Source organism: Plectropomus leopardus, chromosome 9, assembly GCF_008729295.1.
Source record: "Plectropomus leopardus isolate mb chromosome 9, YSFRI_Pleo_2.0, whole genome shotgun sequence".
NCBI classification, from domain to species: Eukaryota; Metazoa; Chordata; class Actinopteri; order Perciformes; family Serranidae; genus Plectropomus; species Plectropomus leopardus.
Genome location: NC_056471.1, coordinates 27974615 through 28002106, shown reverse-complemented (window position 1 = coordinate 28002106; position 27492 = coordinate 27974615). Strand labels below are relative to the sequence as shown.

General features: G+C 38.8%; 1 protein-coding gene across 1 annotated transcript; it reads left to right on the top strand.

The window, feature by feature from the left end:
* The first annotated feature begins 481 nt into the window (after nt 1–481).
* On the top strand, nt 482–27492 carry gpm6aa (glycoprotein M6Aa). The gene is made up of 7 exons (XM_042493162.1): nt 482–815; nt 19052–19244; nt 19444–19600; nt 21289–21442; nt 22236–22312; nt 24160–24225; nt 25891–27492. The coding sequence occupies exons 1-7, from the start codon at nt 779–781 to the stop codon at nt 26041–26043; spliced, it is 837 nt and encodes a 278-aa protein (XP_042349096.1). The 5' UTR covers nt 482–778; the 3' UTR covers nt 26044–27492.

Here is a 27492-nt window from a genome sequence, read left to right as displayed (position 1 = left end):
AATATGAGTTATGTAGTGTCTGTGTACACAAACGCCAATGACACCTCCTTGGTGATCGTATAATTGAATCTGTATGACTAATAAGATTAGGAGAATCCCATTTTGAAATCAGATGTCCCCCCTCCCTCCCTTACTTGAGGAGAGGTTGAGTTAATGCAGTAGAGTCAGTGCCGTGAGGGGGGGAGACAGGCTTAACCATTCAGTCTGAAAATGAGGGGTGTTCAGGGTGGGCCGGGCAGTTAATGATGGCCCGCACTTGTGAACAACAACATCTAAACAAAACACAGTCAGAAGGTCTATGGTCACTGCTCGCTCTCTATTCCTAAAGTGCAATCAATGTTTTAATTCTACGTTTTTCACACACCTGCCTCTCCGACTGCATACTCTTCCCCCTGTCACACATGCGCTTTCCTGCCTTCCATTGAGACCACCCTCTGCTCCATCCAGCCCCCCCTCCCTACTCCCCCCTCCTCCTCCTCCTCCAACTGGGGACCAAGGAGGTTTTCAGCACTTGCCACGGCAGCTCGCGATGGACAGCACCACAAAGACTCAGTGATCCCTCGCATCCCCCGGACGCTTGACAGAAACCACAGCTGACAGGCAATCTCGGCGGTCAGTAGGGACAGCGAGAGAAAGTGGAAAAAGTGAGACAGAGAGAGAGAAAGAAAGCTCAGCTGCTGTGTGGACTACCCCTTAAAATTAAATAAGGTTTTAAAGCTGCCTAAACAGGCATTTTCTTTTACACGTCTCTTGTTGCTCTAAAAACAGAATCAGCGCAATGGAAGAAGACATGGATGAGGGGCAGACCCAGAAAGGTAAGAAAGTGTTTCTTTGCACATGTTGTGGGGAGATTTTCTTCAGTAAATCTGACATGGTTGTTTTGTCAGTGTGCCAGTGTTGCCTCTGCAGAGACAATTGCACAAATGTTAGCCTTTCCCTTCATGAATAGGAGAGCAGCTGTTTGTGGTAATTCCTTTGTCCATTGAGTGTCAGCACTCCACTGAAGAGTGCACGTCTCTGTGTGTTGTTTGGGTAGTCAGAGGGGTGTGAACCGCTTCGGAGAGGGATGGACCCCCTTTGTTTGCTTGATAAGGCTTTCATGCTTGTCGTGATGGCTGAGAAGGGAAACACGGAGAGTGAAGAAACAAACCCCGAGCTCCTACACTCATTAATCCGTCAGCTTTCAGGTTGTGTCCTTTGTGTCCAAACACCCAGACGTTGTATCTTGCAGCAGTGTTTTGCGACATTCAGTGTGGGTTTGATGCAGGAGCAGGGTTTTTTGGGGGTTTTTTTTACGTTCATTTAAGAGGGGTTGTGTTTGCTTTGTGCAAAGTGGAATAGCTATTTATACTTCACACACACACCCACCCTCACCACCACCACCTTTTCTCTGCATGAATGATTCAGTGTATGGTTGGGAGCCACAAAAGCAAAAGATTGAGGGTATATTTTTGTTTGCAAGTGGGCTGCAACAATTGAAGATGTTCCTTCTAAAGCTACTCCCCAAAATGATACATGAGCAGACAGGATGCTTGAACACACCTTTGTCCCTGCCTCCCCTGTCTCAGATTTACTTCATGTGACAGGCATGGCTTCATATGTTTGTGTTCCTCCTCCCCTCCCGCCTCTCCTCCCTGCAACCTCCTCACAGGCGCACACACGAGCTAAAACAGTTGCCATGGCAGTGGCCAAGTGTAGTCATTATCTATTCTCTCTTCACCCACTCCTGCTGATGACATTTCAGTAACACAGGAATAGTTCACTGTGTCTGAGAGTGTGGGAGGAAAAGAGACAGAAAGAGGTACAGAGTCAGAGGGATAGAAATTGAGTAGAAGAAGACACAGTGAGGAGAAAAAAAGACTGAGAAAGTGCAAGAAAGAGAGAAAAAGTGAGAGGTTTTGGAGAATATAACAAACATCTCCAACAGAGAGGGAATAATTCTGAACTACATGTGAGTTATGCACCTCCTGGAGAGACTCTGTTTTGTTCCCTGTTGATTAAAGATGTTGGCAAGACTGCTGCAAGATCATTAATGAGGTCGCTGTTTCCATGACAATTTGTGATGTTTGGCAATATGCACCGCCAACCTTACAGATTCAGATCTAATACTTGTTGGTCGCCATTACTAGGTGTGTACTCAGGCATTCCTGTTCAGAAAGCAAAATCTGTAAGCCTTGGCCACAAACACAAATGCTCAACCAACTGAAAGATGCAGCCATGCAAGCTGTGCATGCATATCTGTATGCCATGTCCATTCATTTGGGCCACGTTTGTAAAGAGTTAGTGTGCACTTGTATACTGCGAGCTCTGGATGCCCACATTTGGATCTTAATATTGGAAATATTGTAAAACGTACAAATGGAAGGCTACAGATTTTGTTTTTTAGTGCAGTCAGGGTTGATCGGCAAAGCCAATTCAGAGATGCAAAAGAGAAATGTCAATTTTTTGATTTATTTTTTGCAGATGATGTAATTGTTTATCTGTCACTTGATGAACTCTGATGGTTAGAGGGAATGTCTTGGAGCTTCAAACTCAAGCAGCACGGACAAGAGGTTCAGCATAAATGTTAAGAATTATTCAGGAAAAAAATAAAATCCACATATCCTGTGCATGGAAATGCTGCAAACATATGCTGCCTTAAACAGCTGCAAACATTTCCAGTGTTTAAAAAAAGTTAGGTAAAAAATGTAACAACCAACCGGCTACCCCAGAAGCCAATATTCAATCTCATCCTGCTGCCTGACAATTGTATGCAGCCACTCACATGCTGTGGCCAACAGGTGCCATGTCTCCACGAATCACTGCTCACATGTCACAACAAACATATGAACAATTTTGATTTGTTTCTTGAGTGTCTTACTTAACTTTCCAACTTTTTCAACATAACTTAGATGTGACCACAATACACTAGAGGTGTGGACTCAAGTCACATGACTTGGACTCAAGTAAGACTCGAGGAACATATTTGCTGACTTAAGACACGTCTTGTCAAAATCAAGAACGGCTCAACTTGGACTTAAACACCAATGACTTATGATTTCATTTAGGCTTTTTGACTTGATATATATTTGATACTTTCCTCCAAAACCAAAGATTAAAATCATCAAATGATTCACTCCAAGCAAGTCAGAACTTAATTCCCCTGATCCACTTAGTAAGAACAAATCCAGCATCCTGCATCCAATCAAGTTGCAGGAGAGAACGAATAAGAAGTAACGCCACGTTACTGGGAACCAGTTGGCAAAAATGATAGATTATTTTGTCCATGAACAAAAACAGCAGAGTGGACAACAAGAAACCAAATCTGTATGCAAACCATGCAGGTCTAAAATTATAGACGAAGACAAAACTTCCAATTTCATTCAACATTTAAAGCTGCACAAAAAGCGGTAAATGGAGGTTATACTGACATAGTTAGTGAGCTGAAGCATTGGCATTGCATTTGTTCAAGAGTACATTATGACTTGTTTAGGACTCAAAACTCAAAGTGTATTACCAGGGACTCAAATTGGGATTTGTAAGTCTTGACTTGGGGCTTGAGCGCAAAGTCTAATGACTTGCTTGAGACCTGAGAAACAACAACTTGTCCCCACCTCTGCAACAGACTGCATGTCAACCAAAACAATTTTAAGCATTTGTGAAACAAGCTAGTGTAGAGAGAGAGTATAATGGGCTATAACAAACATCAGAGCGCTGTTATTTAACTCCACTTAAAGGTTTAGTGAGTCGGATTTAGTCGCACCTTGTGGCGATTTTGCAGATTGCGACCAACTGAAATTCAAAGCATGTTGGAGAACTGTGGCGGCGGATGTGAAAAAACGATTGGCCCTTTCTAGAGCCAGTGTTTTGTTTGTCCTTTTCTGGGTTACTGTAGAAACAACATGGGGTATGTAAATATATAATGCTTACCCTTAGGTAACAAAAAGACAACAGTTATGACTTTTTACACTAATGGCAATATATTTAGTTTTTTTTTTTTTTAATTTCTGTAAATAAACCCTCCTTAATCCCACACAATTTGAAACCTGATTAAATTGGCTTGATTTTTGTCTATAACATTGGAAGACAGCAATGAGCAACAAAAGAAGGAGAGACCCAAAAATGAGCAAATAATGAGTAAGAAGTACAAGAAAATTACCTGAAAATGTGTACAAAAAAACCTAAAAAGACAGTTAAAAAAATACAAGTACCTGGAAAAATTGCTTAAAAATGAAATAACTCTGTATCATAATATGTAAAATATGTATTTATGATAATTATATATTTTACCTTAGCTTGTATCCCTAGACATTTTTCCCAAGCTTTTTAAAAATGAAGTTCTAAATCTACTTATTTCTTGCAATTTGTGGAACATTTCTTGCCACGTTTATCAGTGCCTTCTCTCTGTGTATTTGAAAGAAATCAAACAAATTTGCTCAGAGTTCAAAGGTTTAAATACTTATGAAAGGCATCTGAAACTATCACTAGAAAAGTGACGTCGCCTAGGTTTCACAGGGTTAAACAAGAGTAAAAACACCCCAAAAAATACTTTGGAACCAATTGTTTTGTAAAATCTATTTCTAAATCGATCTTAAAAGACTTTACTGGCTTTGAAAGGTTGTGTATGTTTTCTCTGTGGGCGAAAAACGAGTGCTATCAGGAGATTTAAAGACAGCTCCCCATATATTACCAGGCTGCAATACAATCATGACACAACATTTTCAGGAGATTGATGGCCGATAAGGCATTGCAGCATGTGAGATAGATATGTTGGAACGAGGCAGCAGGGCTCACTGGTCACTTAACCATGTGGGACTTAAAAACTGTCAGCGCCTTTCCTGGTTACTGAAGACAACAGATGATTGAAATGATTGGTCTGATGAAGCGTGATGAACATATATAGCCACCCTGTCAGGTTTCGTTCCCCATCACTTTGATTTCATGCTTTTTATTCTGTGAATATCTGTAATCGCTGGTGAGAATCACTGCTCATTTTCAGCAGGGGTTAAAGACGCAAAAATCACACATCATAGTAAACAGGCTAATAAATAAGTAAAGAATATAAAAATATATATATATATATATATATAGTTGAGGATGGCAGGAAAAAGTCAGACTGCCTTCTTTGGCTGTGATGTTGGCCCAAAGCAAGCTAGAGTCCATCAATTACGAGGTTGGGCGGAAACACTGAACATTCAAGCGAACGTTGCTCACAGCACAACACAAGCACTACAGCAATATTTCTGTTCAGCCATGACAATTTTAAAAGCGTATGAATGTCAAACAATATTGCTAACCTATGAAAGGGACACTTGCTGCTGACATTTATCAGGGCTTTTATTGCCAACGGTGCTCTATATTTCCAATGTATAAGAAATTTATGCCACCGTAAAAAGACAAACTAACATCATTTTGCAGGTGAAAATTCACCTCACCCAAATAAACTGCAAATAGTTACTTCCACCACTGAAAATGTGTTGTTGTCAATGAGTGCACTCACAGCACGCTAATGCCCTTCTGTCTTCCTCTATTGAGGCTGCAAATCTCAGATTATGAGTCAGATGCACCAGGTGGGCACTGCTCACTTCAGCTGCTAGCCAAATGTAGCAGCGCACACTATGTACCACAGGGGCCCATCAGCAACAGGAAGCAAACCAACGCCCCACGGCTGAAAAATCAGCTTTCACTTATGTGAACAAACAGCTGAAATGACTGAAGTTTTGCAGAGAATTTCTGCAACGGAGCATAAGATGGGTAATTCTTTTAAGTATAAACCAAACAATAATCTGGAGATAGTTCACGCTTGTGTTGTTAACTGTCGCTCAACGGAAAAACTGAGAAGAGCCCACCTGTTAGCATTTCCTGAGCCAAGAATCTACTCTGCAAGACGTCGCTTGTCCTTCTGTTTGATCAGTTTGATCGGGCTACTAACTTGGCAAGATGTTACATGAGAGGAATCTCATCGATATTCTTTTGATTTGTTAAATAAAACGGCACAACACACAACACACACAATGCACAACAAGGCAAAGTTTGCTGTGTATTTTAACAGCTTGCTGAGTTTCACTTTTACTTAGAAGCTCCGAAAATAAATGTCAGTTTGCACAGAGGCTGAATTCACACGCAGCAGGCATCTAGAACCAGATCCAAATTTAAACTGGTTCTAATATTGGGATTCCAAAGGATTCATTAATTCATCAGTTCTTCTTATCAGTTCCTAAACTACTACACATTGGCCCTTTTTCTGGACTGGCTGACACTGAGCAAGGTGATACACTTTGTTTTGTGTGGGCACTATGGAGATATTAGGAAGAGTTGAAAGCACAAGTCTGGATAAGGCTGTGTGTCATGGACCGCAACTTTTTTTCTCTGCTGCGACCAGCAACACCTGTTTGCTTCAGAACAGTCACACACTCAGTACGCACTGAGCCCTACCTTTACAAAAACAGTCATCATTCTCAACCCAGTCATATCTTTCTCAAGATGCAACACATTTCTTTTGTGTTTTTTACGCCTACATTGTTTATTGACCACAGTTTCATCTATCTTGTGAACAAGCATGCCTGTCTGTTGTCACACAGCGCGCTCTCGTCACATTCACAGGACATTAGCAAAGCAGAGAGAAGTCTCCGAAATTAGAGCAGGGTTGAAAGTTTTTGAAACTTTTTTGTCCACCTGCCCAAAATCGAACAGCCACTAAATAGATTACGATTGGGTTTTTTTTGGCTGGTGTGTGAGGCAAATCTAGCAGCTATTTGCTAAATTGCTGACGTAGTAACTGTGCTCATAGACTTCTAGACTAAACTTCTTAAAAAACACTTTCAATATTTTCTGAGTACTGGCCCGATCAGGCAACTGGCTGTTTGTATTTACTGGCCTGATTGTGTGTTGGATCATTTCAGCAGCTTTCAGTGCAACAGTTACAGTGTAGTAAATGAAAAAACAAATAAACAGATTATTCTTTCATTACAGCAGCAAAAACTGAACTGTGAGAAATTAATGAACAAGTTACATAAACTGTGGATATGAATGATACTGCAGTGAAAGACCTGTCCCTTTTATTACAGAAAAATGTATCTAGTGGACTGAAAAAGCAATTGATTTTGTTATTCTATAAGGCTACCAAAAGTTAAATTTGAATCTTTTTACATTAACTATTTATGGTGATAAAATAAATACCTGGCATCAGTGTATTGATACAACACTAACACTTCCTGGGGGCCTGGGTTAGAAAGACAGTTTGTCAGTAAACAGGACCACATCTGATTTCTCATTAAACATAGTATGTATAACTGGTGTATAACAGTTTAATTTTTGTAATAAATTCACGGATATACTACTACTTAGCAGTAAAGATATATGAGCTTTCCTGTCATTCAGTGGGGTTTGTCGTCTTCCTCACCGCTCTGACATAACAGCTTCAACTCAGAGCGCAGTATCAGCGCTCAGTGAGCTATGGCCGTACTACAGCATATTACCCCTCCTCTCCTCCCCTCTTCTCCTCCCCCCTCCTCCTCCCCTGTCTCTCCCTCCCTCTCTCGCTCATTGTTCTGAATCCTAACCTGCCCGGCCCAGAAGAAGTCACGGGAGTTCCACCAATTGTTCTCACGAAATATGAGAACTTTTGAGGGTTTCTTGCATGAATTACTCACAAGTTTAGATCTTTAGATATATATATATATATATATATATATATAACACACAGGGTAGCAGGTGTTCAAAACATACATTTGACACCACTACCACAGAGCCTCAATGATAATATTTTAAAATCATACCATAATAGTGTAGCCATTCAGCATTATAGGGACTATTTTAATACTATGATTATAATATACATTATAGTTATTTATATTTCATAAGTCAATGAAAGGTTTTCTCATTGATGATGTTCATTTTATAGATACAAAGAAATTCATAACAGAGGTAACACTTGGATACCTGAGCAAATTGCCTTGATTTCTTTTAAAAAAAATTAGAGGGAACCTGGTGGCTTGATGGATAGAGCGGCGGCCCGTATACAGAGGTTGTATCCTCGCCACAGCGGCTGCAGGTTCGATTCCGGCCTCGACCCTTTGCTGCGTGTCGCCCCCCTCTCTCTCTCCCCTTTCACGCTTAAACTGTCCTGTCCATCAAAGGCAATAAAAGCCCAAAAAATAATCTTTAAAAAAAGGCCCAAAAAATAATCTTTAAAAAAAGGCCCAAAAAATAATCTTTAAAAAAAGGCCCAAAAAATAATCTTTAAAAAAAAGGCCCAAAAATTAGCAAAAAAATTAGTAAAAAGTTACCATAAAATTACCAGGGCAAAACAAACAAACGAAAAAAAAAAAACAAAAAAAAAACAGAAAATGACTCAAGAAAGTGATGAAAGTGATCATGTCCCTGTCACCTTTTACTAATTTTGTGCATTTTGTGGGACATTTCTTGCCAAGTTGCTCATTGTGTTTTTTCTGTTTTTGATAAAAATCGAACCAATTTTTTCAGGTTTCAGAGTTTACTTGCTAGTATAAGGCGTCCAAATGCAGCTCAAGGAAACTGATATCAATCCAGGTGTTAAAGACTTTAAGTAAGCTAATAAATTTCAGTCAAGCTGAAACATTTGGGTTATTCAAAGCAGAGTGCATTTGGCACAATAGAAAAATTAAAGCAACTGTACAGATTGATGTCACATTCAATCACAGGCTATTATTATGTTCTATTGTCTGGGAGTTGTGACTTAAATCCCGGCACCCCTTGGTGCTTGCTGCCCCTTACGTTGGTGATGAAGACATTTAAGCTGATTTCACCCATCTGCACGCTTAAATATGTACAAATCGAAAGTAAAAGAACAACCCTCGTATCATCCCCTGAGTCTCTGACATTTGCTGCTCAGTTCCTGGAGTGAACTCGACACAGACAAAAGACCCGTCCCTGCTCAGCAGTCACGCAGTCATGTTCAGCCTCCTCCATCTCTGGGCGAAGAAGAAAGAGAGGAAATCAGAGGCCGGGCTTTTGGACCTGGCCTGTAACGTCCCTTTTTCACCCAGAGGGCGTTATCTGCGTTATGTGTCTCACTCACTATTGTCCCACTGAATTTGTTGACATACAGTAAGTGGGTCATGGCTCTGAAGTACCCGGTCTATTCTCAGATTTTGCGCTGCGGTTGACATGGCAACCATACTGGTTGATTAAACATGCGCAGAGGAGATGGGGGGTGTGCGGGAACTGAAAAAAAACCTGCTCGCTTCAGGGGAAGGGGGGCTGCACATTAAATATAGGAAAGCAACGAGACATGTATTCACCCATTACTCTCAGACTGACACAGACACACCATCCCCCCTCTGAGATCCCCCTCTGTCTCCGTCTCTCTCTCTGTCTCTCTCTGTCTCTCTCTGTCTCTCTCTCTCTGTCTCTCTCTGTCTCTCTCTCCGTCTCTCTCTCTAGGACCAGGCTCACTGCCACCCCACCCCCATACAAAACTCCTCTGTTAAAAAGGAACTAATAACTGCTAGTTGAATGCTCAAAACTGGAGTCTGATTAGATGTCTTGCGGTGTAAGTGAAATCAACATGTATTAGATATATAATTAGAAATTAGATTTTCATTTTCTTTCCTATCACCCCCTTCATTTATTTTTGTCCACTTCCTCCTCAGCACGGCATCTTGTTAGTCGTCTCTCTGGCTATAACTGCATAAAAACTAAAAGCCTATATTCTTCAGAAAGAAAATATCCATGCACCAACAAAGAGAAACAATCATTACGGGCCAATATCATCCATAAAACAGAAATGACTTTGAGACAACCCAGCACTACTTCGATGTGGAATCAGCACTTTTGTGATATTTTTGTCTCTGAATTTTTCTGTCAAAATTAGCTACAGAAAAAAAATGTGGGCAATAGAAGACAAACTTATCAACAATATAACATTTGTTTTTTTACAACTAACACTTAAAAATGAAGAAAAAGCACTTATAAATGACAAGGTAGTACAAAATATAAACCATACATTCATTTTTACCTCTTTACGTCAAGATTTCAAGTGAGTAATTTAGACTACTATAAAGGTTTCTCATGAATAAGGTAACTGGAGAATTTTCTGTCCTCTTTTCTTAAAGGAAACCAAACCCGAGGCAGATCTGGCCAGCCCTTAATGAAGTAGCAATTGCAAATAATTCTTAGCATTTATCTGAACCTGATTCAAGCATAATACAGTTTTCAATATATATATAAAAAAAAAAACCACACACACACACACACGGGAAGGAGAATTGGAAAGTATCATTGCCTTTAACCAGGCCTGCACAAACACAGTGGGATGAAAAAGGCGACAGATTGCAGCTTCGTTTAATATCGGTGCATTCTTATCTAACCTGACTTTTAAAAAACATACTCTGACAGTTTATTCCTGTGCAAATACTGTTACTGTGCAATCCCAAAACGGCAGGTATTTACAACCCAAATTTTTTCGTCTAAATAGTGCCTGTTGGTTTCACTTTTTGTCTGTCTTGATCATCTCGATCGTTGTGTCACAAATTCATGGTTAAGGGGTCAATTAAGGCTACAAGAAATTACTGACGGTTAAAAAGTTTTGTGTCAATATAAGTTTAGACAGTTTTATACCGAAAACTGACACAGTACACATTTTAGCCGAAACTCATCTAAACATGCTGCTGCTAATAGGACAATGAAATTCTCTGCCTTGTTGTACATGTTTGAGAAAAGACAGAATGCCAGAGGCCCCATGATTAGATATTATCATGAAACTTTAGTCGGGATACAGTGCAATTTATTTGTTTTGCTAAATATTGCAATATCATACATTTATTTTCTTTTCAATTTATTACCTTTGTTCAACTGAAAATTGTGTCCCCAAAAAGAAAACTTTATCAACATCTAATTTATCAAATAAGATAAAGTTTTCAGTTTTTTCACCTCACTTTGGACATGTTTGTTACAACAAAATGTATCTAGTGGACTGAAAGAACAATTGATATAATTATTCCAGTGGGCTACCAAAAGTTACATTTGTATTTAGTATTCATAACTTACAGAATAACTTGGCATCCGATTGTATCGATACAATATTGACACAAAAATATAACAGTGCTGTGCTTAATTGAGCTTTTCCTCCATGTCTATCAAACATGAATAATGGCTAAAAAATCGCAACTATGCACAAGACCAGACCTGCTGTGAGCTGGTTAAAAAACAAACAAACAAGCAACAACAAAAATAAATAAATAAAATACAAATCAAGGCATCAGGTAACTGATGAACTTAAATGAGGGGAAAAAAAAACTAAAAAATATTGTGATATTGTAATTATCAATTAGTGCCCTAATGAACAATCGATAAGTTAACTATTACTAACTAACTTCTACTAACTAACTAATTTCCTAATTGATAAAAGTTTGATTTATTTTTTTCAAGATAAAAAAGGCCAAATTCACTGATTACAGCTTCTTAAATGTCAGTATTTGGTGTCTTTCTTCCTCTGTGAAAGTAAACTAAATATCTTTGGGTTGCGCACAAAAAAAGACTTTCAAGGATGTCATCCTGGGCTTTAATAAACCCTGACTGTCACCATTTTGGGACACTTTGTAGATCAAATCGATTGAGAAAATAATTATTCTGCAATGAAAATAAGTGCCGCTTGCAGCCCTATTATCAATATATCAATATGGACAAACAATATCCGCCTCAATGTAAACCGCATCATTAGCCTTAACCGTCTCCCGGATGTCCGAGTCACGATTTCTTTGAAGGACGTCATTTGGCTCTGAGCGTTATTTAAGGATAACCTCATCCTTCCAGTGAGTGTTGACTGGGTCAGCGAGAGTGTCTGAGTGTTTGTGTGTGTGTCCCTTTTGCCTGTCGGATATGACACTGACAGATGGAGGAGAAGTAGGAGGTGGGAGGGGCCTTGGGAGGGGGTCATCCTTTCTCTTTGTATTAGGGAGATGCCTTCTGTTGATTGGACCTCAGTGTTTGGGGTCATGTAGGCTTCACTTTTTTTTTTTTTTTTTTTTTTGGAAACAGAGGCTTTTTGTGTGGAGGATAAATATCTAAAACCCCACCATCTCCCGAAATCCTGTCTCTTTGTTCAAAATTCATTAGATTAATCCTCGAGTTGCCAGACTTCCAATTTTGGCAGTGTTATTTATTTGATTAACGCTCAGAGAGAAGAATATCCTCAGTTTATTTCGTCCGTGTTTAAACTAAATGCTATTAAATCTGACTGTTACTTCAAAATAAGTGTCTATTTTTGAAAGCAGTACAATATCCAAATATATTAAAATCACTCCATATTGTCCCCTACATGACAAATACCAAGCAAAAAGCACACAAAAGATTCTTCTCTTTCTCCATTCAGCCTTTGAAACCTTAGCAAATTAGCCTGATGTCTTTCAAAAACATGGAACGCAGACAAGGAGTGACCTAGAGGAAAAATAAATTACCCAAAAATGAGCACTAAAATACTAAAAAGTTACAAGAAAACTGCCTGAAATAAGCCAAACAAAAAAGTAAAGGAAAAAAATAGGAAATTACCTGAAAGAAATTGACGTGAAATAAAAATAATGCATATAAATATTAATAATTCCGGATAATTATAATGATTGACTTGAAAAAGTGATTATATAAAATAAAAATAATTAATATAAACAATTACAATTATTTCTGATAATTGTAATAATTAAAATATAGTTTTCTTAGGTTTTTTTCTAAAATATTTAATAATTTTCTTCTTTTTTAAAGCTAATTTTAAGCCCTTTTTCCACCATTACTAATTGTTTGCAATTTGAGGTACATTTCATGCCAAGTTGCTGTTTGACTTTTTTCCCCAATGTTTTTGAAAGCAATCAAAGCACTTTATCTCAATGTTTCAAAGATTTTAAATGCTAAGGAAAGTCACCTGAACGCAGCACAAGGAAACGGATGTTAATTCAGATTTTAAAGGGTTAAATAAGCTTAGTCAAAGTCAATTAGGCCAAACCTGACTTGCTGTTGGTCTGTACTTCAAAAGACAAGTAGCACTACACCTGTGGGCACAATCAATTCAAATACTTGAGACTCTCATCAAGCAGGGGATCTTTTATTTTCATCGCAGGTAATGGGCTAAGCAGAAAGCATTAATAATGAATGTGAGAGGCTTGTGCTTTGCTGCACTGTGCTGCTTCTAAATTATGGATCAAGCAGCCAGTAGCTCCCCGAGTCGGTTCGCACCACCACATGCCATTTTTCACCAGCTCGATGTGCAGTCAGTTAAGATCAATGAAGAGTTACAGAGAGGAAATGAGGGGATGTGCTGGTATGAGGAGGTTTTTCTTAATGCAGCATATCAGCCAGTCAAACACTGTATCTTATAAACAGCCTTAAAGCAGCCAAAGCAGCCATAGTTTTAATGTTTTTCTCTTTAAAAAAATTGAAAAACATGCAAGAATGCAAAAATAAAGTCCTTTATACACAGATAACGTGACAGAGCCACTATGAAGTCCCTTCTTTGTGCATTTTTATACAAATGGCAGCGGCATCATTCAATTCCAGTGTGTGGTTTTAGACAGCATGCTGGCATCATGGAATCAGAAGTTAAACAAAACAGCATCGGCCTCTTGTGTGACATAACATAGGCATCAGCAGTGCTTTATAAACAATAACAATGGCATAAAATGGCAATTACAATCATTTAATTTTTTATTATGAAGGATCCGGCTCATCTCTGGCCAGAAGTGCCGATGTTTTTGCAGTGAACCCAAGGCTTCGGGTAAACAGCTAAATTTCAGCATTAACAGAAAGTTGCCGCGTAACCTTCAGATATGAAGACTGATTCAATGTGGGCTGCAGACCTCTGAAAAGTTTTTTTTCAATGTTACACCATTTTATGTTATTTTACAGCTATTTTATTTGCTTTGATGTATTCTCCATAAGAGTTACATGCTCAGTTGATAATTTGAATTTTTATATATCAATTTGATGTAATGCCCAAATTCTGTTTCTAAATAAAGAGTTGTTTAAAAATAAATAAAAAAATTAAAATTAAAAATAAAATGTTCCCCCCTGTCCATGATCGTACCTTTTATACAGAACAGTGAGGCGGCATAAATCAAGTGAAATTCTCACCTTGAACAGGCCGTGTAAAAGGAGCTACGGATAACACTGTAGCCTTGACTGGATTTTACACTGACCTCCACTCTAGTGTCCATATTTTTCTATTAAACCATGATGTAATATTTACTATTCTGTAATAAATTTAACCTACATTTAATATGATCATTTAATTTTGGCCTTTCCTAATCCACCTCTCTTCACTGAGTTTCCCTCTACAAAATGAAAAGCATACAATCAATAAAACATCACTCTTGTTGCATCTGCTCACTGACGCTCCCATCTTACCCTGCAACTACATCTTCAACTGTTTCCATGGAAACAACACTTCCTTTCAGTCAAGTCACTTATTTTGTTGTAGCTCGCAAACTATTAGAGCGCTGACCAGCCATGATGTCTGTTATTTCTGTCTTTAATAAGCAGCGATGACACCTGACTATTGATGTGATTGGTGCTGTTGTACATCGGGGAAAAGTTAAATATATTTGGAACGAAGAACAGCGAGACGTCAGCTCAGGCTGGTTTAATCTGTCTGCACAAATGTAAATAATGCAGAGGTAATAAACCTTGATTGAGGCCATGACATAAATAATTAATATTACTGCTCATCTTCCTTCATGTAGAGCACGGGCTCCAAACATCTACAGCGCCAAATTTAACCAGCATGTCTCAAAGGTGGGAGAAAGAAAAATAATATGAGTGTTCTCTAAAAATGTTTGAACACCCTGCGAGGATGTAGTAACTGTTTCCACTCAGGTGATTTCTGCACTCAATTAAAATATGAGCTGGAATTTTTATCTTACTTCTGAAAACAAAAAGCCTATTTTGAGATTGAAAACAAATATTTATTGTGCAATATATTAGCAAATAGTGCTATTTTCACTTCATAAAAACCCAAACAGCTTCTGTTCACATGTACCATTCAGGCTAAAAAACAATGCTAGTCTACAGTGTTAAATCATATTAATAGTTCACTTGTCTGTTTTGCTCAGTATCTGTATGACTGGACAGTTTGATCTTTCACACCCATTTAAACAGACACACTGACCCAAAGCACGGAAGGTGAATGTGACTGCTCTCTCTCATCCTGCATCAATAAATTTCGTCTCTGCCTGCTTCCTGAGACGATAAGCTAACTCGAGATAATGAGTCTGAGGAGATGGATGGTGACACAATCACTTCCAGTCTTAGATACACTGACATGCTGAAAAACTGGCTACATACGTTTCAGGGAACATGTTTTGTTTTGTTTATTTCCATGCATAAGTGGCCAAATATAGAAAATCTGATGTCTTCCTGGCGTAATGATGATGACAATAGTGCATTTTTTTTATCTAAAATTTAGCTTTACCCAACTCCAGCTTTAACAGAACTAAATGCAATACAATATAGAGAGATTTTGCATTTTGAATAAAGTCAATAATAGACACTGCGAACCGACTGCTGACATGATGACTCTTGCAAAAAAATTTACATAAGTCAACCTTTGATTAAAAGCAACAAATTCACACTGTTAATGGGAGCTGTCCAAGTCAAGTGGGGACATCAAACTTAACGGCAAAATAAAAAGGCGATTAATTGCTTGACATTAATTATCTCAAAGGGGGATCAGGGTCTGAAATTAGAACCCGCCTACCACTAAATGTAGGAAACCTGTCGGCAATGGGAGGAGAAATCACGAGGCAATCCAACACTTTGGCAGGAAGGGACCACGCACAACACAAGGACATATTTAGAGGAGTTCGTATATGATGCAATATTGATACACACATTTGAAAGTCACTCCCAACTACTTTAAAAAAACAATGCTATTGGCCCTACTGCCTTAAAGATAACTATCAATACAAACACACACACACACACACACACACACACACACACACACACACCTACTCATTACTGTATCACCATTACTAGCTACCTCACATGTCAAGTCCGTCTAAAGGAAGAGCTCAGGGCGTAGCAAATGTTTGGATGAGAGAGAGAGAGAGAGGAAGTGATGGTTGATGAGCTCAGAGCAAATAAAAATCACGTGGTGGTGGTGTCTAATATTTCCTTTTGGCAAGCTGAAATATTCTCTGTATTTACTGAAATGTATTGATAGTATGTTTTTGCACACAGGCAGGCATTTCCATGTACATGTATGTATGTATGTATGTATGTATGTGCGGGTACATTAGGTGGAAGCTGCAGTGCAATGTCAACACTGGAATTTGTCGTGCATGTATTTTTTTTGTGTAAATACTGAGTATAGGACATTGAATGACAGAATTCTTTAAATTAAGTGATGTATAAATGATCTGAACGGACAGAAATGGCAGATAAAGTTTTGAGTGGCTGACAACAACAACAAAAAAACTTTCCTTTTTACTATTTGCCAGACAGTAAAAAAGTTTATTTCAGACCCTGAGGGGGATTGATGATTTCCTTTTCAACTTCACTATCTGCTGGGCTTTAACTGTATACTTTAGGTAGTTTCACCACTCATCCAAGAGGCAGCACCAGTTTTATTGGCAGATAGGGAGCCCCAGCCATTTAAACCTACCGCAGGTTTACAGAGTCACATGAACTAAGGTGTGAATCGGTGTGAAAGCGCCTGGGAGTGGATGTCAGATGGCACTGCCAGAACCTGATAGTCTAAAAGGCACCAAAGGTGAGGTGTGTCAAGGATTTAATGTCCCTTTCCTCCTGGCTGGGGACGAAGGTGTGACGGAGGACAATCGAGGCGGGGATGATAGAGGAATGCTGTAAACAGCAAACAGGTGGCGTCACAGCAACCCTGACCTGTTCCTTTTGATGAAAACATACAGAAAACCCACCTACCCAGACATGTGCCTGCTCGTAAACCATCCATTTTAGGACAAATTGGGAGTATTTCAAACTAAGAAAATGTGTAAAAAAGGTATTAATACTCCTTAACCCTTTTAAACCTGGGCTGACATCAGTTTTTCTGTGGTGCTTTGAGATTTAAAAGATTTAAATCTTGAAACCCAAGCAAATTGGTTTGACATTTTTGAAAACACAATGAAAAAGGCAATAAACAACTTGAAAAGAAAAGTCCACCAAATTTCAAGAAATTAGAAAAAGGTGATGAAAAAAGACCTGAAAACAATTTTATAACAGGTAAAATATTTAATATTTAATTAATTTTTTTTTGTTTTGTTTTTATTTTTATTTGTTTTGGTTTTTTTTGGGGGGGGGGTTTTTTTGTTATTTGTTTATGTTTTTTTTCTTTTTTATTTTCTTATTTTCAGGTAATTTTCTGGGGGTAGGGGTTTCCTTTTTTCCCCCCACTTTTTCCACTCATTGCTTTCTACCCATTTTTTTAAAAAAAAGTAAAAACCAATTTTCTCAGGTTTTAAGGGGTTAAAGCTGTAGCTGACCGGGGATTCTTAGTGCGAAAAGCTGCAAAGGTTATTGGGAAACACCACGCATTTTCTCCCCAAATCTTTCTTGGACAAAAGAGGTTAAAAATAAAGCAGAATAGACTTTCTACAGTCTAACACTGGATTACATCAGCAAGGATGCAGATAATCTAGACAAGCCTGGGCGAGGGTCGGAGCTGCACCAAGCGTCTGAGCGATCGGCACAGCCCAGCAGGCGGACCAGCTACTTGGTATTCTGCTCAGGTTTGGATCAGAGTCAGGAGCAGAGAGTTGGGGAAAAGAAGGAGGAGGAGGAGGAGGAGGAGGAGGACGAGGGATATTTGCTCAGACTCCTGCTTTGTAACACAGGTGAAGACAGCAAGATAACCACAAAAGAGATGGTGCTAAAAACACGCTTGATGAACGATTCAGAAATCTTTCATCATCTCCACAGCTGACAATGAAAACCGACGGTGCTGTCATGGAGTCTCTTTTCTGAGCGAGGACGGCCGTGTGAATGCAGATGAATTAAAATCACAGGCCGTGATAGTGATGTAGCTGATCAAGAGGAATTTTCCGTTTCCATGAACACAGAATTGCATTTGTGCATTACACGTGTGTGTATTGATTTGGACCTCAGACGGTTATGCATATTTAGGGAGCAGCTCTCCATTGTGATACAGCTTTAAATGAAGAGTTACAAATCGATTCAGAATGGGCTGGGCTTTGTGTGTGTGTGTGTGTGTGTGTGTGTGTGTGTGTGTGTGTGTGTGTGTGTGTGAGTGCGTGTGTGGTTAATATACTGCAATGCACTGCAAGACCCAATAAAGTCTGGTTTTGTTCCGTGCTTCCACAGGAAATAAACTCCACTTCTACTGTTGTTACTCTGAGAAATGGCGGGCTCAGTAACCCAAAACACACACACACACACACACAAACACACAAGCACAACAGGGAGAGACTCATAAATCTAAGCAATTCATACAGACACACTCGCATGCACAAGTATTTACAGACTCAGCTTCTCTGTGAGCAATCTGTGCGACAGGAGATTGAAGTTGGAGCCGAGCGGCGATTAGTCACCTTAAGGGCCCCGGGGGACGGAAAGGCGGGCAAAGAAGAATGGGGTTAAAGGTCAGGATCACTATGTAAAGCTCAGGCTGAGTTTTTAGTGCTGAATAAAATGTCAGCATCCTCTGCAGGGCTCAATAACTGACAGAAGGAATATGCTGCACAATCCAAAAATACGGGGATAATGTGAAGCCAGATCGCTGCATAGATAAAGTGGAAGTGGCCCATAAATATCTTACTCCGTTTGTGTGGCTTTGGATGCTGGAGTCCAGCTGTGTCAAGTTATTGTGTTTTGTTCATGCATGCATGCAAGGCTGCCCCCCAACTGTGGTTTGAATGTTTGAGATTCTCAAAAAGTAAACGGCAGAACAGTGTATTCGCCCGCCGGCAAAGTTTTGTTGAATTATTCAAAATCCAGTGAAATAGTAAGAATCCTGTCTTAGTTTGTGTCACGGCACAGACATCTCCATCAATCCTTGAATTTCTTTGAGAAATTTAACAGCCATTTTTTGTCTTTTTTGACTAATGTTTTTTTTTTTTTCCTGTGGCTTTAGGATGCCTTGAATGCTGCATCAAATGCCTGGGTGGGATCCCGTACCCGTCTCTTATAGCCACCATCTTGCTGTACGCGGGCGTGGCTCTGTTCTGCGGCTGCGGACATGAGGCCCTGTCTGGCACCGTCACCATCCTCCAGAACTACTTTGAGGTGGTGCGGAGCCCTGTGGATGCACTGGACGTCTTCACCATGTGAGTAGAAAAGGCTCTCTCTGGATTTAAGGCTTATGTAGATGTTTAAGGAAACACAAATGACACTAAAAGAATTTGCATACCATCAAGGAGACACAACAACAAATCTCCAAATTAATGCGATTTTTGCTTAAGAACAAGATGCCATCTGTAGTATTTCTGTTACTAAAGCAAAAGTGGTTGTCTATTCATTTTCCAGGATTGACATTATCAAGTACGTGATCTACGGCATCGCTTCTGCTTTCTTCGTCTATGGCATCCTGCTGATGGTAGAGGGCTTCTTCACCAGTGGAGCCATTAAAGACCTGTATGGAGACTTCAAGATCACCACCTGCGGACGCTGCGTCAGCGCTTGGGTACGATTAACATTTTGGTGCCTATTAACAGTCAAATTTAGCTTAAATTTTAGTTTCAATATAGCCACAGTTTATTGTTAAGGGCTGGTCTTTGGCTGTTTAATATAAATATTCAACGATTCATTTTTTTTTCCATACAAAGTTTTACATTCAGTATGACAGCGGCATTCAATGATGGATCGCAAATGCACAACAACATTTTTCTGTGTTTGTGTTTATTTATATTTTGACTGTTTGGGATTTATTTTAAAATTAAGGCAGATTTAAGCTTTATTGTGAAGTATAGTTTTGCCAGGGTTTGAAAGAAATCTACCTCTAAGTCCCAGGTGGGTTTGGGAAAGATTACTAGAAAATGTCATGGGATTGGGCAGGTGGGTCAAAAAGTGACAAAGTTTTGTTCTTATTAAATTATTCATAAGTGGTATTTTCAAATAACGTATTTTGACACATCCCTTCAAATAAGGAAGCAAACATATTGTAATGTATCTGTTCACTATACGATTTCTAAATTTGCATGCAGTCGTGCAAATTGTCTCAATAAATAAATTCTTAATACCACAAGTGTCACAACTGAAGCGCGCTAAAATAACACTGAAAACATCTATCAAAAATAATGTTATTACAGCCTTCTGCCATCACAATAAAAAATTAGGAGCACTCTCACACGAAGCATATCAGAGAGCCTGCAGCAATCCTAACAAGATTATCTCTGGGATATAATTGTTTAGCAAATCTGAAGCTCCACAGGGAGGCAAAGGAAATGAGCTGTGCCGTGGTATTTGTGGTCAATGGGGTCATTAAGTTTGTATGTACTAATCCTGTGCCCATGGAAATCTCCAAAATAAGACTGGTTGGGTAGAAATTAGCAAAGAGGTGGCTTGGGAGCACCTTGTAACCTAAAGTGTCACACGTTCACACCAGACAATTTGTATCCCTAAAGACCCATGTGTCCTTCCATAACTCCCGGGAACAAAACACAAACCCTCTCTACAGTATGGTAGTAGTACAGTATGAGGATACACACAATATGAAACATTTTTTTAAATTTCAATTTCAAAAATAATTTACAATACTGTGCTAAAGTCTTAGGCCACCTTTAACTTTGTTATTTTAGCAAGGTTGAGGTAATCACACATATTTATTTCTCAGTAGTCTTTACTACAATACAACCAGAATATACAGGAAATACGTATACAGTATTAAAAACGCAAATATTTTAGAATACAGCAACTTCAACAGGCTAAAGTTCCTAGTATTTAGTGTGACCTCCATGTCCATTTAGCATGTCTTGAACTTTCTTGGTCAGACAATATGAGATTTGCAATACTAATCTTCTGATGTATTTACACCAGGTTGCATTTAAGACATGTTCAAAGCTCATCGCTGGTTGTTTGAGCTGCATTTTGATATTGTTGTACGATTCCATATTTCAAACAAAATATTGACTCAGTCTGTGAAAGCTATTTCATTCTGACTTTTTTGGTGTTTGAATGAATTGTACATGTTCTCTGTATTCTTTGTTTGCATCTTAATAAAGAGGCTGAGAATCTTCATTACAACTTTCCTAAAACAACACATCTATGGTGGCCGAAGGCTTTTGCACAGTACTGCAACTTAAAAATAGAGATGGTTCAATCTTCTATTAATCGACACGGTACCTAAAAATGAACTGTGTTACTCTGTTGCAGTTCATCATGCTGACATACATCTTCATGCTGGCTTGGCTTGGAGTGACTGCTTTCACCTCCCTCCCCGTCTTTATTTATTTCAACATCTGGAATATTTGCCAAAATGCTACCGTGCTGGAGGGCGCCACACTCTGCCTGGATCCACGCCAGTATGGTAAGGATTAATATTCTGTCCCTCCACTGCACACCTCTCTCATCAGTGTTACTCAGTCTGATTTGCTACCATTATGCAAGCTTCTTGAAAAGGTTGTTCTTCTCCAAACAGCCTATAAAGCTTATTCAACAAGTACAGGCCCTGGTTTGTTTATATGAAAATATTCTTCTTCAATTCTGGATGGATAAAGCAACTATAGAGGCTATGAATAACTGGCGATGGTGTAAAATTACACTTTGGCATATGACAGAACAAAATCTTCTAATTCACAGGAATCTACAATAACCTTCACAAATTAATTTACAGTTTTACATATATGGAAATGAATTAAATTGGCCACTGCTGAGATGAAATACATGACCCAATTTGTAGATGATGTTCTCTATTTTTCATTTACAAAACAGCCTAATGAACCCACTGCATTTCCTCAAATTACTGTCCTGAAAACTTTAATGATCAGTAATAATGTTATGTTAAGCTGGGATAAAGGTCCATCATATAAGTAGCTTATATGGCTGGCTCATTATTTTTAATTAGTGCCACATCTTTCAGACCATTAGCCATCGGCGTCCACTAATGCCGCCTCTGTGTCAACAACCATTTCAGCTGCCACCATCATATTAACGGCCTCTGCCTTGACTGTGTTTGACGCTGCATACATTAAGTCTGTATTATAATGGTTTAATTTTACATATAAGCGTTTGGGCAATTAATGCACTTTGTTGTGTGTTCTCTGTCAATGTTTTATAGCGGGATAGCTTTCGTACATGCTTTATTTTTTTATTTATTTCAGGTATTGTGCCGATTGCTGAGGCGAAAACTGTGTGTGCTGGATCAGAGAAATTCTACAAGATGTGTGAATCCAATGAGGTAAGGTGAAAGTGATATCCAAGTGTCAAACAATGTTACTAATTACTGCAGACGACATACATCAGGGTTAAGTAGCTATGTTACAGTTCACAGTAACCATTTTTAGAAATGTATGTTAGTGTGTTTACTCGTGTGTACACAGACACCTATTTAGGGTTTAAGATTAAGGTTCAGTTTCTGGAAAAGCACTAGCTAAAACATAAAATACAAAGAATTTTGTTTGATTACTATATTGAGCTTTAGGCTTTTTCTGTAACCCATTTTCATTATTAAGCTGATGAAATATTTGAATAGAATTTTAATTGCTCAATGTACAAGACTAAAAATGGCAACCATATTTCCAGTTTTGGCAACCGAAAGCTGATGCCTGGTTGCCAGCTTTTAAAGGTTAGTGTTGAGCACGTAAAATTAATAATTTTGCCAGAAAAATTAAGGCTTGATGTGTTTTCAGTGTAAAAAAATATCATGTAGTCATTAAAAACATGATTATGAAAAGTTTGCCAGTTTGAATAACAGCAGCTGGACAGTTCACAGCTCACAACAAGCCACAATGACAGAAAAACAAACAAACAAACAAACAAACAAGGCACTACTGCCTAGATTCCCTTGAAAAAGTTACTTAACTCTGGTGGAGCTGCTCAGAGGCAGATAGTAACAAACATTAAATGAAATACAGAGCTGTGAATTATCTGTTTCCTTGTTAGCTTACAGTGTGATGGAACATGCTGCGGTTACTTATAGTAACGTATGCATTACTCCTGTAAATAAAGCGAACAGTCTGAGTAAAACCCTACACTGTTTATAAAGATGGACAGCATGTTTACTTCCCAAAAGTGAAACTAAACCAACCTGATGGCTCCCTTGCAGTATAGATTATAAACCCCACCCATTTCACCACCCCATGTTAGTGGATGGGAAATAAGTCAAACTAAAACAACAAAATAAACGTTAAATACGTTTTTCCATAAAGATGGTTTCTGTCATTTTTGATAATTTTTATAATCATTATTTGTATACGATAAATTTGGTTTTAATTAGTTTTTGATGCTATAAAAAGAGGTCTGATGTCATGATTGACAGCTGTGTGTGGCCAGTGGCCAAACTTGGATTTACAACGTCTGGGTCCGTCACGTGAGGCCAAAAAGTCTCAGGGCCTAAAATACAGTTTTCCCAAAGACTTACATTGTAGAGGTGGTCAAATTTCTCTCAGAATCACAGCTCCTGCAAAATGACTTTGGGATTTGATTGATTCAGCACCATAACATTCTTAAAGTCTAGAGGAGGGGTATTTTTACCCATTAATGTTAGCAGAGTGCTAAACAAGTAGTTAGCCACTCCATCACTGGAAGTCTCTTGTGTGCTTCTTTATGAGCCTACAATGCAGATGACCTGGGTAATTTCATACTGCGGAAAATGAGCTTTTCTGGCTTCATGTGCCACTTTGTAACCTTAAAATTAATAAACAGGCCTCTGCCTCCAACACTGTATTCAGTTATCTTTAAACATCTATGCCACACGTGGGATATTTTGGCTTTATTTTTGTATTGTGGGAGGAAGTGGAAATGCACCATCTATCTATAAGCAGTCACAGTGTAACACTTAAATCCACTGCAAAAACCATCAGCAACTGCTCACTGGGAATATGCATGCAAAATTCAAATGTCACCTTAAAACACAATATTCTTCATCTAACCAAAAAAATGAATGGATAATTAATAATAGAGATGTTTATAATCACAAGAATTACGTGAATGTTCACAAGTGCATTTTCAAGCTGGATTGTAATTAGTAGACAGGTCCGATATAATAATATGTGTAATATGTGCTTTGATTTGTTTTTGCTACAGCTGGACATGACTTTCCACCTGTTCATCTGTGCCCTCGCGGGAGCAGGAGCTGCAGTTATTGCAATGGTGAGACACCAATTAAACTCACACCTCTCTCTCAGGGGGATGAAAAATCAAAACATAACTCTAGACATGACTAAAAATCTTTAAAACGAACTATGAAACAGATTATTTGGCACTTATATTTAAATGAAGATGCCACAGACGGTACTTTAATGTTAGCAGATAATTTCTGTAGTGTTAGAAGTTCACTTTTTTTTTTTTTTTTTTTTTTAATAAAGGTAATTGTAGGGGAATCCTGGGGAAACAGCTGTGCTTTGTTGTGGCTGGCCCTTGGCTCGCCTGTGTTGTGTGTTTGCCTGTGAGGGTATAGCTATAGATGGGAGAGAAGAAGGCATTTTGGCGCAGTGAAAAAGACAGGGTTTGTCTCCCTCCCTCTTTCGGAGGCGCCCGGCATGTCATGCCGTTGTCATGGAAACAGGGAGAAGAAAGGCTCTGAGATTGTTGCAAACATCACTCAGTAATTTGTGAGAAGCCATTTTCTGAGAAACACTGTTTGCTGTTGCTGGTGTTTGCTATTCAAGGATGATGCTGCAAATTGTGGCAGAGCTCTTTCCCCCTACACACTCATTTTATTTATTTCATCGCAGCAGGTACAACCGATTCATCCCAATATCGAGCTGCCCTCAAAACAGCTTCAAAGCCAAAAAACACAATCAGAGTTAAAAAAAAAAAAAAATTCAAATTTCAGTGTTTGAATCTCAGTCAGCTAATTTGACTTTCTGCATATCAGAAACAAAGAGCAGCTATGAAACTGTCACTCCTTGTGAAAAGAGAAGCTGTGTTACAACCTCAGTCATTACAGCACAATACATTCATTATAGCCTCAGCTGCCATGGTTACACAGGTCCAAGAAAACACTTAGCATTATGCTGCCACCTGCTGGATCAAAGTAAATGTCCTCCTTCATTTAAAAGGGCCAGTCCACCCAAATAAGCTTAACAAGTCTAGTCACTGTATTTTAGTGGGCTGGGCCAGTAAAACTACTACATAAAAACACAAATACAGAGACCTCCAAATGTTTCCCTTTCTTTTAGTGTAAAGACACACTTTCTGAAAACGTTTGTCCATTTACTTAACAGTTGATGAAACGCCTTATTTGAATGCAATGTAGACATTATTGTTCATTGTTCTTTATTTACACTGTTTAAATATTAAACAGTGTGCAAAAAATTGTCAGTCAGCAGCTTCAGAAGACTTACATCTTAAAACAAAATTGGTGGGAAGCCGTTGCTGCGGCACTGCCAAAACTTTTTATTTGTAAACGCTTTGTCAGGCAGGGGTTTACTTAACCTGCTACCTCAATAGCTTTTCCTCTTAAATTTGGTGCGGTGATGACAGCATTATAACACAGATGTGTGAAGGTCTGGAAAATGTTCATTGCAAACAGCCCAGTCTGGAGCCAGTGTATAAAAACACGGTGGACTCTGTGGAAAAGGACTTGCTCTGTATGTAGATATAAACGGTTTATTCTATGGTAATAAGACATTTCTTAAGATCAGGTGGTTTAAAAACTAATGAAAACATAGTTTCGGCTATTATGTACAATATCTGCCATTAGATGCCCCTTAAATCCTACACTCTGGACATCAAGAGGAGGCAGATCTTATATGATTTTCAAAAATTGGTCCTGCATTGGTATCATGTGTCATAATTTTCCCCATCTCACAGATCCACTACTTGATGGTGCTGTCTGCCAACTGGGCCTACGTGAAGGACGCCTGCCGGATGCAGAAGTACGAGGACATCAAGTCAAAGGAGGAGCAGGAGCTTCACGACATCCACTCCACTCGCTCCAAGGAGCGTCTCAACGCCTACACATAAAGACCAGCGTGAGGCCTGGCCCTGCCACTCCGGCCTCTCTCCCTCTCTCTCTCTTCTGTCTTTCTATCTGTCTCTCTCTACCATCCCCTCCCGAGGGGGGGCGGATGGCGCCTAGGGCCCTCGCCACTGCTGATGTCACTGGTGCGTCATATGACAACGTGGTCTGGGGAGGGGGGGACGTCACACAAACCTCCTCAGTCACAAACAGCATTTCAGATGAAAAAAAAGCCCCTTTACCTCTCTCATGGATGGTGTTATGATTATCATTATGGCAGTTATATTATTCTTGATACAAGTTGTTTAGTGCTGATAGTAGTTTTAGTGTAGTCGGTAGAATCAGAAGTAGCAGTAGTATTTCAGTTTGTTTTTTTTTTTACTTTGAATAATTTGCGTAAAGTTGTTTTATTTTTCTTATTTTTTTATTTGATGCTACGTGTCATTTTGCTCTCGTGCATAATTTATTTTTGCTGATTTCTGAGGGGGTCAACAGGGGCTTAAAAGGGTTTTCAAGCACATTTCTCATGTCGTGTGTCTGGAGATTTCATGTTCAAAAACTATGTACTGTAACGTGAACGGGTGGTTAGTTTTGAAAATATTTTAAATCTCACAATGCAACCATGACGCGTTTTAAGCCTTTGTCATACCAGTATTCCCAGGGATTAAAGCCGCTTTCACATGAAAGTAATTCAATCTGCTTTTCTATTTGAAGTTATACAATAGCAAGACGAGATATTAATAAATACCAAATCATTAGCGTTAAACAAATATTTGCTAGACGTGCCAAGCCTGTTAAACAGGAAACAATGTCTTCGATGGATATCAAAGACACGATTAGTCAATTAAAGATAAATCGTGGGTTATTTTATGATAATCTTGCCAATTAAAATGTATTTTGGGACTGTGAATGATTCCATTGTCTTTGAATCACGAGCCACAAAAGCACATGCAAACATGCTTTCATAACCCCTTTTTTAATTTCTTAAAACTTTATAAATACTAAACTCCTGTTTTTGCAGAACTCTGCACTGTAAATACTGATATATCAAAGCATACCTATATGTTAAGCACTGACATTTAAGGACAATTCATGTGAGAATCAGAAGACGTCTATCCGTCTCGACCGAAAAGAAACCCTGACAGTTGTTGGTGTAATGGCACTCCTTGGTGAATTATCAGATGTGAGAAAAGTGTGTGTCACAGTAATTTTGTTCATGACGGTAACTGTATTGCTTACACATCCCGATGCCATACCACTGAAAAAAAGGTGGCCTGTCAGTTCATTGCCTGGCGAAATTTATTTTTGTCAGTGTTCCTAAAAAAGCTAGTTTCATGCACTTATTTGACCATTTCTGTGCTCTCTCTAGATGTAAGCGCATTGGTGTTCAACTCAAAGTTGGATAACTGTACTGTTAGTAAAGACTGTGAATTTAGATGTTTTTCGTGGCATGG

Coding starts and splice junctions, on each gene's coding strand:
- gpm6aa (XM_042493162.1), top strand. CDS start 779: ATGGAAGAAGACATGGATGAGGGGCAGACCCAGAAAG. Junction 816..19,051: donor TGAGGGGCAGACCCAGAAAG/GTAAGAAAGTGT, acceptor CTGTGGCTTTAG/GATGCCTTGAATGCTGCATC. Junction 24,226..25,890: donor GAGCTGCAGTTATTGCAATG/GTGAGACACCAA, acceptor CCCATCTCACAG/ATCCACTACTTGATGGTGCT.